We start from the raw sequence: 16,664 nt of genomic DNA on the forward strand, positions 1-16,664 counted from the left end.
CTCAAAAATGAGATCTAACAATTTGCGCCAAATTTGGCGCTAATTTAGGCGCAAATAAATGGGACATGCGACAATTCCAAAGTGCATTTACTAAGGCAGAACTAGATCCATCATAGATCAGGAGCCAAAAAGAAGAGCAAACCAGGCGCAAAAACAGGCGAACCTGAGACCCACTATGATTAATGTCCCCCCATATCTCCCGAGCTTCCCTCCTCTCTTTTGTCCAACCACGGCCACCATACTTTTTTTTATCCAGAAAGCCTCTGTTCCATGCGTGCCATCTGTACAGGTATCTTCCGGTCGATGCGTACCAAGTCCGGTCATCTGTTCCGGCATGCATTCCAAGATAAATACCAGATCCGGTGCTTTATCCGGTCAAAGAAAGTTGTTTTATCAATTATGTCATCTGGAATATCAATTGCGCATACATATATATAATTTTTAATCTTAATGGTTTATATGTATTTTTTATGTATAATATTTTTGCACATGACTGTTCTGAACATATATAAATAAAGCCAGTTTTATCATATGCATTATTGACCTGATGAAGAGTCCAGTTGTGTGACGCGAAACACGTTGTCTTACTATATTATATATTTTATTGTTTTTATTTTCCTAAAATTACATATTAAATGTCTATATTCCAATCCAGGTTTCCGCCAGAACAAAGGTCCATTTTTTTTTCTAACCATCCAAACAGAGCTGAGTTGATCTTCTTCCTTGGACATCTACACGTATGTTGACAAAAAGACTGCAGACAGCGAGCCGAGCATCCAATGTTTGTGGCCTAAGTACTGTGCAGATAGCCTAAAACTGTCTATATAACTTTGCTCTGTCTGACTTTAGGCCAGTTAGATAAATCTGTTCTTACTGGAGTTGCACTGTGACAACTTTTCCAACGTTTTGACATAGAATAAAGCGAAAACCAATGGTGTAGAATTAAGTTATAACCTATGCCACTATTTGCCATTATTTTTTCAGTTATACTAAATTTGGCTGGCCTGGGCATCCGCACCCTGGCCTTCCATGTGGTGGGAATTGGGCAAAAAGTTACAAATTTCAGGAATTGTGACTTTTTAATGCCTTGCATGCCATAAAAGTGGTGCACAAGGCATCATACATTGGTGCCAAAGTTTAATAAAAAAATCTATTAGAAAAATGATTTTTAGCACATCATAAAACATTCAGGTCGCTGCTTCCCCCCCCCCCCCCCCCCCCTCTCCATAGTGATGCACTGTGCCCGGCCACTGTGGGGACAAATAGAGCATGCCCTATCTGTTCCTTGTGTCCTACATAGGCATCTATGGGGGGCGTATATTGCGGCCCCATATATGTCCCCACAACAGCCTTACTCCGATGTTATTTTTTCCCCTCTCTCTTCCTCTCATTCTCTACTTCTATTATTTGTAACTGCCTTTCCTCAGATCCTCTCTGATAATTTTACCTCTCTTTCACATCCTCTATCTCTTCTTACCTTTTTATCTCAATGAACAGTATTCTGAAGATAATTATACCTAGACCTGTAACTATGCCTTCTACAGATAAGAAGTTTTCATCATACAGGATTCTTTACAGTAATACCAAAGGGACTATACAAATCTGTCAGTCACAGAGGGGCTTGTCTCCTAATTTTAGAGAAATTCTATTTTATGTGGTGTTTCATTCCAGGCGCGGAGGTTCAGTCACCATTGTTCTCAAAACTTCCTGAAGCATACCTGGTTATTTGGCGCCAGTAGTGATCTGAACAAAAAACGTCACCCATTTCAGTAGGAACATCCAGGGCTTTGCATACAGCACAAGTAAAAGGTGAGCATGATTTTTTTTTGTCAATGACACCACATCATACGCCTTCATATGCCTTTTATTTGGACAGCTCCTTTCATCTTTTTTTCTCTTCTTGTCATCCAGTCTTTCATCATTTTCCAATCATTTCATAGTTTATTTTTGTTCTTATTCTCTCTTTTATCCCTGTGTCACATTTTTAACTCACTCTTCCTCTTTTTTTTCATATCCCTCTAACCCATTCCCCCCACATCACACTCTTCTCTATATCTATCGCTCTGTATAGTGCTGTTGTATAGATGCAATCCTATGGGAATACAGAGAAATACAATTTTAATTATAATTCCCAGCATGCACAGGTCAGTCTAGGCCCTAGGCTGAAAGGCGGGATCACCTGTGATGTCTTCATAATGTAGGCTAACATGAAAAATAACCATCTCCACAAACAGGCACTGCTGAGCAGAATGCACAACACTGAACCCCTTTTATGTCTGAGGGACCTGAGCCACATTCAGAGGCAATGAGAAAGATGTAAACCCTAAAGCAGCTTCTAATGATGCGCTGGATGCTGCTCATGTATTATTTATCATAGCCATCTGCAGAGTAAATCAAATCAATCTTACAGATAATAGAACAATGCAACTTCTGGAAGATGATGAGGATATTGGGGATTGTAACATAGCTAGCATTGAAAGAAAAAATTAGACTCAAAAATATATATTTTCACACTTTATATTGCGCTCTCATTCCCAGGCACATTCAGAAATGTAGATAGATAGATAGATGTGCGATAGATAGATAGATAGATAGATAGATAGATAGATAGATAGATGATGGATAGATAGATAGATAGATAGATAGATAGATAGATAGATAGATAGACAGATAGATAGATAGATAGATAGATATGAGATAGATAGATAGATAGATATGAGATAGATAGATGATAGATGATAGATAGATAGATAGATAGATAGATAGATAGATAGATAGATAGATAGATAGATAGATTGATTGATGATAGATAGATAGATATGAGATAGATAGATAGATAGATAGATGATAGATAGATAGATAGATAGATAGATAGATAGATAGATAGATAAATAGATAGATATGAGATAGATAGATAGATAGATAGATAGATAGATAGATAGATAGATAGATAGGATCAGCAGGAAACAGCAGTGATGGAAGTATATATCTATATGAATTATAAATCGATCGAGAAGAGATGGATAACAGATGACTACAAACTGATACCCCTTAAATTCCTCTCCTAAGAATTGATCTAATCTCTATGTACACTGTTCAGCATTGATGATAGGAGAGTAGCTGCAGCCTGTCGCTCTATGCTCAGCAGTACATGACAGATTAGAGCTGCAGCACATCGCAAAGGGGTAATCTAGCTGCAATCCATGTGAGAGGCGGGTAGCATAATCTGCAGGTTATACTGTCATGTTGTAAACTTGTGTGATTAAGAATGCTATAATACACATATCTGTAGTCACAGGACGTAAAACATCCTGTGCACACGTGAGGCTGTCTCATAAAATGGACTCTCAACGCAGCACATAGGTACCAGCTGTTTCACATGGAAATGGAGAATAGAATTGTATGTACAGATAAAAATGTCCCAAAATGTCAATGTCCACTCATCCAACAAGATCGTGAAGTATATGAAATATACCCGAAAAGATGGTATGTGGAAACAGAAAATATATGTGTGAAATATATATATATACATATTTATTTATGTGGTTATGATATCTATATATATATATATATATATATATATATATATATATATATATATATATATATGTCTGTGTGTATTTTAGATCTCTTTATATATGTGTGTGTATTTATATCCCTCTATATCAGTATATGTGTATGAGTCTCTATATCTTTCTATGTGCATATCTATATCTATATCTATACATGTGTGTATATGAAACAAAAGAGCTCTATGCTGATATGTGTTTCACATAATCAGTGATACAGTGATATAAAGGTAGATCTAGGATGCATAGGTGGTTCATGCAGTGTATGTGATGCGTACCTTGTATGTGTGTAGTGCATGTGTACATTGTATCTAGTGTCACTTATAAACCTGTGCATATTGTAAAATGTGTGTAATGCAAATAACAGATGTATGATGTGTATTCTGTATATCCACTCTCATCCCATGTAATATTGAATATGGGGAAATAACGGTTTGATGACATTAGTTGCAGTTTTGTAGAAATAGAATGCATATGATACGTTTTCAATTTTTCCTTAGCTATAAGTCTATCTCTAAGGCTACATGCACACTGCCGTGTGAGTGTGACATTCTTCAGGTACAGGACTTTTTACTTGCTTTGTCCTCAGTGTGAATAAACTGGTTTATAAGCAAATTGTGAGTAGCCATGGCAGAAGCGATATGTAATGGTATGAAATATAGATGAAGCGTCTCCATCTATTTGCTGCACTGATCAATTATTCACCCTCATCTCAGCACGATTTCCCTCAAAAGTCATCATAGCATAGACATAGTCGGAGAACCAGGACAAGGTACAATGCAGAATAAATAGGAGGCTAGTTTAAAATCTAAAGATTTTATGTAGACTGATATAGCTATAAAAATATAATAAATCGTTTTATAAATTACTTGTGTTTCTAATTTTGTATATATTTGTATGTATAAAAATGTAACGTATCTGTATGTGTTCTCTCTTGCTCTCTTCCTATGTGTTTATCTCTATTATGTATGTATGTGAATATATATGTATATATGGTCAGTATATATATCTCTTCTTTTTTTCCTTTGTTTTTTTCTTTTTAATATATTTGTATGAACATGAACATATTATATGTGTTTACATGTATGTATGTATGTATTAGTTGTGATTTTTTTCCCCTTTTTTATTTGCTTTTTATGTATATGTATATATGTGTGTATGTATGTATCTGAACATATATATATACCTTGAGTGTGTGTTTATGTGTCCCTCAAGAAACAAAAAAATATGTAAAATAAGTCAGAACGCTATCTATCTATTCTCATACACATCAGAATATTTTACATACAGTATCTGCATCTATAAGAGTCGGCATGTATAAATGATTTGTATATTATTAGAATTTAGGTCAGGTGGTATCTGAATTATTGCAGAAATACCAGCACTTTCGTGTCCCTTATATCATAAGTTTGAACGAGTTGTAATAATTATGTTATAAAGTAACCTGAAGACTGATAAGGAAGGGGCAGTGTAAAGTTGGCATTGAAAGTGTTAAAGGGAAGGGGCGTATCTGGAGAAGCCTGGGCCACCACACCTTTTGATCAGTCATCATCCTGATTCAGCAATCAATGGGACAAGGTTATGTACAAGGTGACTTTGGGAACAGGAACAAAATGACTGCAGTACGGTCATGTGGATGAGCAGTGATCTGCTGGAGTTATGACCGGGCACAATGCGGAGAACAGGAAGAAGCAACCACCTGCATTCACATATACTACACCAGCAGACAAAAGATTTGCGTAAGGTTACATATTTCTCCATTATCATTAGAGACTCAAAAATATGTTCAATAAAGTTTAATATTAAATATAATAGAATTTATATAAGATAGATTATAGATAGATAGACCGACAGAATAAAAGTGACAACACATGTATTCGTTATATATGCTGCAGATAATAATCATAAAGACATACTGAACATTATTGACAAGAAATGCGGAAGAAAAGAAATATGGATGACATACAATGAACAAATAAATCATAGAGATGAAAAAAGTAAGAGAGAGATACATATATAGACAAAAAAAAACAGATGAATAGATTGCTAACTAGATAGATAGATAGATAGATAGATAGATAGATAGATAGATACATTTGATGTAGTTCGATGGATAGGAATATGATAGATAGGTAATACATGTGATATAGTTCGATGGATAGATAGTTAGATGGATAGATAGATAGAGGACATGTTCACATTTGTCTTTAGTATATGTGTCCTTTTTAAGTAAGGTCTCAAATAGGGGATTGAAAACCCCCTTCCATCAAATTATCCCTAACCTCAGAGTGGGATTACAGGATAATATACTTTGCAGGCCATCAACGTAATCACTTCTCCCAGTATTTCACCCTTCTAAACCCATAAGCACATTAAGATCCTATGTGCCCACTCATAGGACAAGCAATAGACAGAAATTAATCAAGATAAAAAAAAATTCTAAGGCATGTGAATGGAAAAGCCGCTTTGATTTTGCTCGGATTAATGTTGTCGAGAGGAAATGAATGAATGAATGAGAGGAGAGGAGTATTAAGCGGAATGTCCCTGCAGCCCTCACATACCCTTGGGGTTACCACACGGCACAGGGGCATTACTGATGAATGGCACAAGGAGATGTTGATTACATTTTAGGTTATAAACATAAATCAAGATTTCTAGATAATAAATAATTCAGGTATTCTGTGCAGACTGTGCGTTGTTTTACAATGTGCCACCCTAAGAACAATAGGAGGGTTCTGTCCAGCTACTAAAATCATTTATCCGTTTATTAACGGATAATAAAGTAAGAGATATTGTAAAATATTATAAACTGTTAAAATGATAATAGAAGTGTTAAATCTCTTGTTACATTGTAGCTTATGCCTGTAAATGAAACACATACTACAGATTTTACATTTTTAGACAGAGATGTAGCAGTGCTGGATTTGTATCTACTAAGGGAAGATAATGCAATAGCATACCCCTTACTTCTCAGTAAAACCATACATGTAGTGGTATCATGGCTATGTTGGTTCCTTGCCAGATGACAAATTCAGCGCTGCTGTACATAAATGGTGCAGTGATGTAGCAATGTAATACCTACCTGTGCAGCTGTCCTAGGGTATTCCCCGCCAGCTTCTTAAATTCCTCCTTTCTAAACTCCATGGTGATCCTTATAATAAGTCCAGTTACAGAATCTCTGATTTCAAGAAAAAGTTCTCATTCCGAATTTTAAGGCAAAAAGAGATAATCGCAGATGGACTATTCTGACTTTCCCCCCCTTAATCCGGATACATGAAGCATGGATTTATAACATATAGGAAGGGAGAGTGTCTATGGCGTGGCCTTGTAAGAGACAGACATAAGTAGGCATCGGCTTATGTAGTAATGAGGAGAGCCATAGGAGTGATAGCAGTGGAGCTCAGGCTGTGCTGTGCTGTATAATATCCAATAAATATCCTGCTTTCTTGCGTGGGATGGCCATGAACCAGAGTGAGAAAAAAACTCTGGAGTCAGAATTATGTTGAGAAGCTTCTAGTTATAGTTGGAATCTTCTGCATTCAGGGGGATTTTCTGGCAGGACCATGAACAGTGTTGGATCTCATTTCAGTACCATGGAAAGGAATGAAGTCCAGGTATATTCAGGACCATGGAAAGCAGAGATTGTGTTTTCTGAACTAGCCAGGCATGCAGGACCATGTACATTTGCAATCTAGCACCTTGGACAGTAGAGTCGTCCTGTGGTCTACACCATGGTTGGTAGAGACTATGCTGCCAGAATTAGCACTCAGTGATCAGGTATTCAGGGCCAGTAGCAGCAGGGAGTTCTTGCTTTGGTCCTCCAGCACCAGAAACGGAAGATTTATCAGGATATTCAGCTTGCACCACTGATAGAAGTAAGGATATCCAGCAGTAGAATAATCTAGGCAGGATAGCCTGATCCACAAGTCTCAAGTTCTCTTTTCTTCATTCATTCATGTCAGTGCCATCCAAATCCTTATCGCACCCACAGAAGAGCAAGGTGTAGAGAAGATGAGTCCCTTACTCAGCTGTAGACTCCTCACCCCCACCTTTTCCTCCCTGTCTTCAGCACCATAGACAACTCCACTCAAATTGCTATATTTGGAGCTGGATTAGAAGACGTTTTTCCTGTTAGTCCCAGCTGAGTTGTACTGAGGGAGGGGATGTGGAGAGGTGGGAGGGGGAGTTAGGAGCAGAAGACATTGCTTATAATAATCTGTAAAGGTACTTAGTAAGGGGGGATGGGTGCAGGTTGGTTTATTTATAAGGGTAGTGTATGGGTGTGTTGTATAGAACAGAAATTTACATGATCAGTTCATTGGATTGTATTAAACTGACAACAAACTAAAGGTACAAGCTAAATATATGGATAAATATTATTCTTTTGGATGAATATTTTCAAATAAAATATATATAAAAAGAGTTCAATTAGATTTACAGATTTTAATGTTTGGACCAATTCATAATAATTTATTCAGTTATTAATTTTATTCTAAATGGGTATATAAATCATTTATTCACAGCTACCTGCAATAAATAAATCAGGGAAAACTGTTAATAGGAAAGAAAATGCATCTTTCAGATTATTTTTACTTTCATGAAAAGCAAATTGCATCAGTATAATCTGACCTGTTATTGTGGCTGTCACATTTGGTTCTGGTTGCAACAAATATGTAAAAAAAAATCTTTCTTTCCATAAATGTTTTTATGATTAATTTTAATGACATTAAAACAACAAAGTAGTAATTAATAATTCTAATACTATAGAAACATCAAATGAGACACAGCAGAGATTTTACACAAGTGACCTACAAACGTGGCATCATTAGATAGGGAAGATTCAGACTTTGCTTTCAAAATCCTTATTATTCAGATGTTTACATAAATCAGATTTTTGAATAAAAACTAAAAAAGATGAGTAACCTTTTTATTTTTTTGATTCTTACTTGTTATTTGTCAAATTTAAGCATGTGATTTACCATGTGACATTCACCAAAATTATGGAAAAAGATGGTGTAATGTTATAAAAAGGGCTACCCTTGGCCAATAACCAATCTTTTGACTGCCTGCTGTATATTTACACATGGCAGGATTAGTAAAGAGACCACAGAGGTATTGGTCTATAATGTATATATATGCACAGGCTTCATAGGACTTTCTTCATTTAATATTTTACAACCTGGCCTTCATGAGCACTCATGCAAAGAACCTGTACAGTGGTATATAGTGTTCCTACAGGTCTCATGTTATTTTGTGATTAACTAAGAGGCCCAATTTATTGTTTGTCACCATAAAAAACAAAACCCATTGTTAGTTAACAATCGGCGAGGTGGGTTGAACTTATGTCTATGAATAGTGTTTACTATCAATGGCATTTATCCATATTTTGTTTATTATTTGAACATATTTCACAGGCTGTACAGAAACACTCACATTACTCCAAGTCTTAGCACTCTTATATATTAGGTGTAGAGGAATCCAATGTATAGCCTTTACACAACAAATTACTGATAGAAGCCCTGCCATAAGGACTTCAAAATATGTTGTATTTTACTGCTATATTTGTATTTCATTGTGTATGCAACACCACTCATATGCTTTATCCCACAATTGTTCAGACATGTGCAATATTATATTTACTACCCTGTGCATTAAACAGGAGTAATGCAATTGTAGAATGATCCGCTGACAGAATATCCATTCCAATTTAATTATGAGCCACTATAGAAGACGTCCAGATTTCAGGCGCACATGCTTCTGATCAGAGTGTGTTAACACTGCCAAGTGGAGATAATGAGATTTGCCAACTACATGTTTTTGTGACTCAGATGGATCCCTGACAAAGAGAGAAAGATAGTTACAAATTAAATTGCCAATTAATGGAGTGGGGCCAAGTGGTTTTAATTGGTAGTGGTGTGGGGAGATTTGCTTATTGCATTAAATTAGCAGGTCTGTACATGGAAAAGATTTGTCAGGTAAACTACAACTAACCAATGAGAAGTTAGCATTGCAACAGAGAGCCATGGGGTATAAGGCCAACATTTTATAGTTGTATAATGCTTTATTGAAGGAGCACAGATATTCAAGTATGGAGGCTTTACAACATTCTATTATACGTAATAGTGATAAAAGGGGCTTTACACCTTCCATGTCTGCCTGCTCTGTGCTGCTTATTATATACATTTCAGCTCAATAAAATCATTTGGAGAGCTCAGGGCACAATAGGGGAATTGCGGTGCTATGTCAAGAAAGTATGGCACAACAGGTGCCTCAGTAAATTCCAGACTATAGCATCATGTAGCACACACTCGCTATACACCACAGTTCTCCTACAGCATAACCCCATCAGTAACCGCTACTGCCAGATTTGTTGCTGGACTGAAAGAATTCGCAATTCATTTATCTCCAAGTTGATTGAACTCAATAGCCAGCAGGAATGGATCAAAAAGCAGTGAATGTGATATAACGAGCTGTGCACCTGTGTGACCACTGTCAGATTTCTGTCCACTGAAAGTAAACATAGAAAAAGTAAACATAGACCCTGGACATTTTGCTTCCAACATGTATAAAAGATCATACACGTATGTCCTTTGCATTTTTGGATGTTGAAAACAAAACACTAAACAAGGGCTCAAGATGACAAGCAGAAAGGTTTGTTAAGGATAGTTTATGGGGTTATTTCTGGGACCTTTATGCACCTTCCCTACAGAGATCAGTAGTCATTATAGAAGAGACTTGAGGAGTAGAATAAAGCAACAGAACCACTTAAAGTGGAATAGAAGGCACTTGGTATGTCGACTTTTCTTACTAATGTATAGTCAAAATCTGCCTTCTATGAGTAGGGTGTCTGTGGTGTTTCCTGCATGGTTAAGAGAGGGGTTAAAAAAGGTTTACTATAGAAACCAATTCCATCAATTAACCACATAGCATTACCTGTTAATATGACTTGAACCTGTCATTTTTAATGTACCTAAAAACTCAAGAAAGGTTCATGGTGACAACTGTGACCTCTATCGTGGTTCAGCTGAAACAGGAGGTGTGTCACGGTTACACCCGCGATCCTCGGTACGGATTGAGGGTGTATCCGTGCCTGCTGCCGCGGTCCCCGTCCCCAGCGTGTAGGCCGCATGCTGTTTCCATGCAGTCGCGTGCTCCTGCCACTAGAGGGGGCGCGCCCAGACTTCTCCCAGCCTTAAAGGGCCAGCGTCCTCCTTATTGGCTCTTGCATTCCTGGCTCGGCTATATAGCCTGGCGACTCCCAGCATCCCCTGCCGGATCTTCAGTTCATTCTTCTGAGGAGAAAGCCTTCTTGAGCGTTTCCAGACGCCTCTGAGTTTCTGTGTTCCCGGTTTCTGTGTTCCGTGGTGTCCCCTTGTTCCGTGTTATCCTGTGGCGGTCCAGGTGTCCTGTGGAGGTATCCGGTCCTGCCTGCCTTCCCGTGGTCCTGCTTAGTACTTGGTGGTGGTCAAAACAAATCTTTAAGGAAGCATCTCCATATCTCCTTGTCAAACTGGGAAACTCAATGGTAACATCGCACACGTTGTACTCACATTATGAACAAATTCATATATCATGTGAATAGTCCCTTAGTCTTAAGTGTATATTGAAAGCTTTAATAGACATCACAAGTAAACCTCTGTTTCAAAGCACAGAACAGAAACCCCAAATAATTGCTCCAGCAAACAATCAAAAGCAAATAAGAAAATAATTTATGTCTTTATCTGCATTATGCTGACAGTAGAGTTTCAATAAAAATCTTAAATAGATATTGATTGTCAGTTGCAATGGCGCCATCCCAGGGCATGTGGTTCTGTACATGCTGGAAAGTAAAGTCCCAATGGTAACTAATGGCTCACTTCTGTGGTGAGTGTAACCAAAATGTACTTCAACAGAACACCGATACATCCTATGCAAAGTTCTCTTAATGCACTTACATCAGTACAAGGGTCCTTCTTAACCTTGACACTAAGTAACACGTAAAACAATTTTAGTCATAGTGTTTTATGTATCAAATTATATGGAATGAGTGGACAAGTACATTCTTAAAAGATTGTATTTATTTTATTAATTTTGTTTAAACTCGATTTTTTTAACAATTAAAACCAAATAATGAAACTATTTTATTTACAATAACCTTGCGTTGGATGTCAAAGACATCTGCTCAATTACACAATTATTTTCAGAGTGGAGTATTTTTTATTGAACAGCATAGGTATTGAACAGCTTTCAGTGGCACGCTTCACAGAAGACACTTTTATCATAGTAACCCTTGATCTCGAGAGAGTGTTATGGGCATGCCTTGTGACCCGTACAGAGGTCGTTGAGCAGGGAGGAACAGAAGGTGAGCTGTTACCAACACCTATTGTAAACGGTGGAACCTGTGTTATCTATTAATATCTGTTTCTTACAATTATAACACAAACAGAAATTGTCAGTCTACTGTGAGGTTCAGTGGCGAGAGTGAACCTCTTTGAAAATAGCATCTTATAGAAAAATGAGGTAACAATATGGGATAATAAATTCGTCACACATCTAAAAAATACTGATATGTTGAAAATAGGAAAAGAGATGTGCATGGATGACACAAAATAAATTTTATTGATACAACATTTAAAACACACTTAAAAACCCAATAGTTGGGTACATATCACAAAAAACTCCCCAAAATGACCACGTAGAAGAAATAGATGACAAAGTAGGCAACAGTGGATATCAAAGTAAGTAGTAGTCTTAGAAGATGCACAGAAATATCTAGGACCAAGGATCAAAAAGGTTTCTTACATAAAGGGTATACATAATAAATATGAGGTCCAATGCAAATAAAGTATGTACACATAAGGTGCAAATAAGGTGCAAAAGCTAGAAAGCTTCGGATAAGGTAAGTATATTCTTTATACTTACCTTATCCGATGCTTTGTAGCTACACATTTCGCTGATTTTGTAACACCTCTGCTTTCGTCGATATTTGGTGTGTTCCCTTTAGCCACTTAGTCGTCTTTTACTTGGTATCAACAGACCGACATGCTTGACCCTATTATCGACGCATATATTGTATTATAATAATCGCCTTCTTTTCAGATTTCACACACATTATTCGTTTTATTTCTTAATTCTTCGTATACCTGCAAATCTGGGAACTCATTGTAAACACAACTGTGTTTTGGGAGACCTTTATGTTGTTTCTTCAAGTTCCGATACGGTGGAACGCAGGTCTCATTTACCTTCTTAGGCACTACCAGGCTGGTGGAATGCACGCCCATTTTACCGGCTTGTTTGGCGCATATCCGGATATTAAATCATGGTGGGACGGAACTGGGTGGGCTGGCCCGTGGCGGAATGGCAAGGGTATATAAGCATATCACTTACGATGTGCTGCCATCCCCTGATGAAGCCAGCCAGCCGGGCGATAAGCGTGGGGCATCTACTCCTCCCCAGATCAGATCCATTCATATGGTAATGTACCGTATTTTTCGGACTATCCTTTGATTTTCTCAGAAATCAAAGGTGCGCCTTATAGTCCAGTGCGCCTTATATATGAACCGTACTTACAGACAACAGCTGCCTTGAACTGTGCACAGGTCTGCCACCTGCTGGTCATTCATCCTTATAATCCGGTGCGCCTTATATATGAACCTAGACGTTTTAGCACGCATTTATTGATGATGCGCCTTATACTCCGGTGGGCCTTATAGTCCGAAAAATACTGTTGTTTTGCACCTTATTTGTACATACTTTATTTGCATTGGACCTCAGATTTATTATGTATACCCTTTATGTAAGAAACCTTTTTGATCCTTGGTCCTAGATATTTCTGTGCATCTTCTAAGACTACTACTTACTTTGATATCCACTGTGGCCTACTTTGTCATCTATTTCTTCTACGTGGTCATTTTGGGGAGTTTTTTGTGAACCCAACAATTGGGTTTTTAAGTGTGTTTTAAATGTTGTATCAATAAAATTTATTTTGTGTCATCCATGCACATCTCTTTTCCTATTTTCAACATATCGTCTTTGAAAATAGTCCATTATTGGACAATAAATTACTTATGAAGTGATTTCCTGTTGCTGAATTTTTTTAATATACCGTAAATAGGTTGACATTTTGTTAATTCTGAAATTGAAATATCAAAGAAAGTGAAGGTCCATTTTCTGATAGAAACTTCCAAATCCACTTCATAGATAGAAAATTAGGCAAACTGTCTTTGTCTCACGAATGTGCAGGGTGCACCAGATTATTGAATACTGGTGCACAGTCTTCAATTATCAAGTAAACTTTCACTGCTCTGGAAGTGTGAACCTTTTTTTGGTTCTCCTTGATGTATAGCGTGTGACACAGTTCTGTCAAGTCACTGCAATAAATGTTTCACAAACTCTGAATAAGCACTACCATACCCCTTTAGGTGCATATTTTTTCTAAAGTGTTTTACATAGAGCAACTGCGACACAAAACTGGCGCAAACGAATCTAGTGCAAAGTTTCCAGTGCAAAGTTAGACAGACAGTTTAACGCTGAATTCCAGAATGCCTGCAGCCACCAATCGAGGAGCAAGTGAACTTACTGCATGCTATGGTTAGCCAAATGGTGAAACATTCACCAAATAGAGTCTAAAAACAGATGGAATAGTATTATTTAGTTTTTAGTTTGTCTTCAAGCTGATAAAAATTGAGCATTAAACAAATGCTTTACACAATCCTAGCTGCAATGGATAGGATTCTCTGACTGAGCTTATTGTTTTATTGTTGTTTGCTTGGCATCCAAAATTTAACCCCTTATCACCGACACTAGTTTTCAGCTCAATGACCAGACTCGATTTTTCAAATCTGACATGTCTCACGATAATTGGTTATAACTTCGGAACGCTTTAACATATCCGGGTGATTTTGAGAATGTTTTCCCGTGACACATTGTACTTCATGTTAGTTATAAAATTTAAGTGATAAGTTTTGCGTTTCATCCTGAAAAAAAGTGAAAATTTGGCAAAAGTTTGTAAAAATTCTTCATTTTCCAAGTTTGAAATGTTCTGGTTTCCAGACAAGATGTAAAACTACCCAAAAAGTTTGATAATTAACATTCACAGAATATCTGCTTTATGTTGGGATGATATTTTATGCTTCCGGTCATTTTTCTAGGATGTTATGAGGTGCAGAACTTTAGGTGCGATTTTTCTTATTTTCATGAAAATTGCCAAAACTCACATTTTGAGGGACAACTCAGCTTTCAAGTGACTTTGAGAGGCCTAAATAATAGTAAAACCCCATAAATTACCTCACTATAGAAAGTTCACCCCTCAACAACTTCTATTAAGTCTATTAACCCTGTAAGTGTTTCACATGGGTTAAAAAATATAGATTTGCGATTTAGAAACTATAGAATTTTTTTGGAAAATACATTCATTTAGGCCAAAACTGACATTTTCATAATAAATTAAATGATGAAACGCTCTGCAATGCTTGATGCCCAATTCCTCCCGAGTGTACTGATACCCCATATGTGGCGGTAAACTTCTGTACGGGCGCACGGCCGAGTATAGAATGAATGGAGGCGTCATTCACAGCAGATTTGTATTGTTACATTGTACAACCTATAAAATTTTTTTTTTTTCGTAATGCGAACATATGAAGGCTTATTTTTTATGGGATGAGATACAATGTACAGATAATTCATTTTGGGAGTCTAAAGATTATTCATGAGATTTTATTAACTATTTCAAGGGGGACACAAACAAAATCATCAATTTTTATTTTGGATTGTTAGCATTTTTTTTCCCCCGCTCACCGTAACGTAAAAATAATATTTTATCTTTATTCTCTGGTTCACTACGATTGCGGTGATACCTCATTTATATAGTTTTTCTTATTTTTGCTCAATTTTCCTGAGCAATGCCAATATTGGAGAAAATCGCATTGTTTTTTCTATTGACAACTTTTCAGGGCCATAACTTCTGTATTTTTCTGTTGTCAGATCTGGTTGAGGGCTTATTTTTTGCGAAAACACTTGTTCTTTTCAGTCGTATCATATTAGGGAACATAACTTTTTTTGATCACTTTTTAGAACATTTTTTGTGATGGTGTTTGATGAAAAATTGTATATTATGGGAAGTTTTTCGAGTTTTTTTTTTACGTAGTTCACCGAGCGGGTTCAGTATTGATTTAGATTTATTGTACAGATTAATATGGACGTGGTGATACCAAATATGTACGGTTTTTTGTGTTTTATTTACTTTATTTGCATTTTATGTGTTACTGGGGAGATTATGGGACTTTTATTTTATTTATTTATTTAATTATATTATAAAATGAATAAATTTTTTTTTTAACTTTTTTACATTTTCTACTTCTTGGCTTGAATAAGCAATCATCCGGCGGGGAAGAACAGGAAGGCAGAACCCGACGGAGAGAGAACCCTGCATCCTCGGGTCACTCCTCCGGACCCGGGGCAGCGGCAGGAGGGATCGGATCCCCCGGTAAGCACACAGGGGGGGGTCCGATCCACGGGGGACACACTTGCACGCCGCGGTCATGCTTGACCGCGGCGTGTAAGGGGTTAAACACCCGGGATCTGAGTTTTTCCGATCCCGGGTGTTAGTCCCGGGTCTGGGCTGTGATATCACAGCCTGACACCGGCACCAGTGAGACCCGGTGTCCCGAAATCTTCTTCTGACGCGCCGCCGTAGAAAGGCTTACGCGTCAGAAGAAGTACCCTTAATGACCGCCGTAAAAAGCCGATACGGCGGTCATTAAGGGGTTAACCTTCATTTAGACAATAGCAAAGATTTTTCAAAGAGTATTTTGTTTATTTGCAAGTCCTATCTCTTGGGCCGAACCCTATCTTGAGAACAGTTCTTCTGACCCCCACAAGTATCAGATACTTATGACATATACAGTGGAAATTAATACTGCAGATTGAGTAAGTGAAGTTTTGCATAAATGAATACCCATGGGTACCATACTCCACCTCTGTCTCTAGGGTAACACGAACGTTTTAAAAATTTAAAATTTTGCATTCTGATGCAGTTAATCATCTGCCAACTATTTATTAGGCACCATTAGGCACAGCAAGGTGCCTGAAAGACAAAAGATTCTATCTCCTATTAGG

The 16,664-nt window shown here is 37.3% G+C and overlaps 1 protein-coding gene across 1 annotated transcript in view; it reads right to left on the reverse strand.

Moving 5' to 3' along the window:
* Positions 1-7,698, reverse strand: part of SLC17A7 (solute carrier family 17 member 7) — a 69,349-nt gene extending 61,651 nt beyond the window's left edge. Inside the window, exon 1 of the mRNA XM_072156889.1 lies at positions 6,652-7,698. Coding sequence (XP_072012990.1) covers positions 6,652-6,713 — 62 coding nt within the window. The 5' untranslated portion in view covers positions 6,714-7,698. The remainder of the gene's footprint in view (positions 1-6,651) is intronic.
* Positions 7,699-16,664: the final 8,966 nt, after the last annotated feature.

The sequence above is a fragment of the Engystomops pustulosus genome, chromosome 6 (assembly GCF_040894005.1).
Source record: "Engystomops pustulosus chromosome 6, aEngPut4.maternal, whole genome shotgun sequence".
NCBI classification, from domain to species: domain Eukaryota; kingdom Metazoa; phylum Chordata; class Amphibia; order Anura; family Leptodactylidae; genus Engystomops; species Engystomops pustulosus.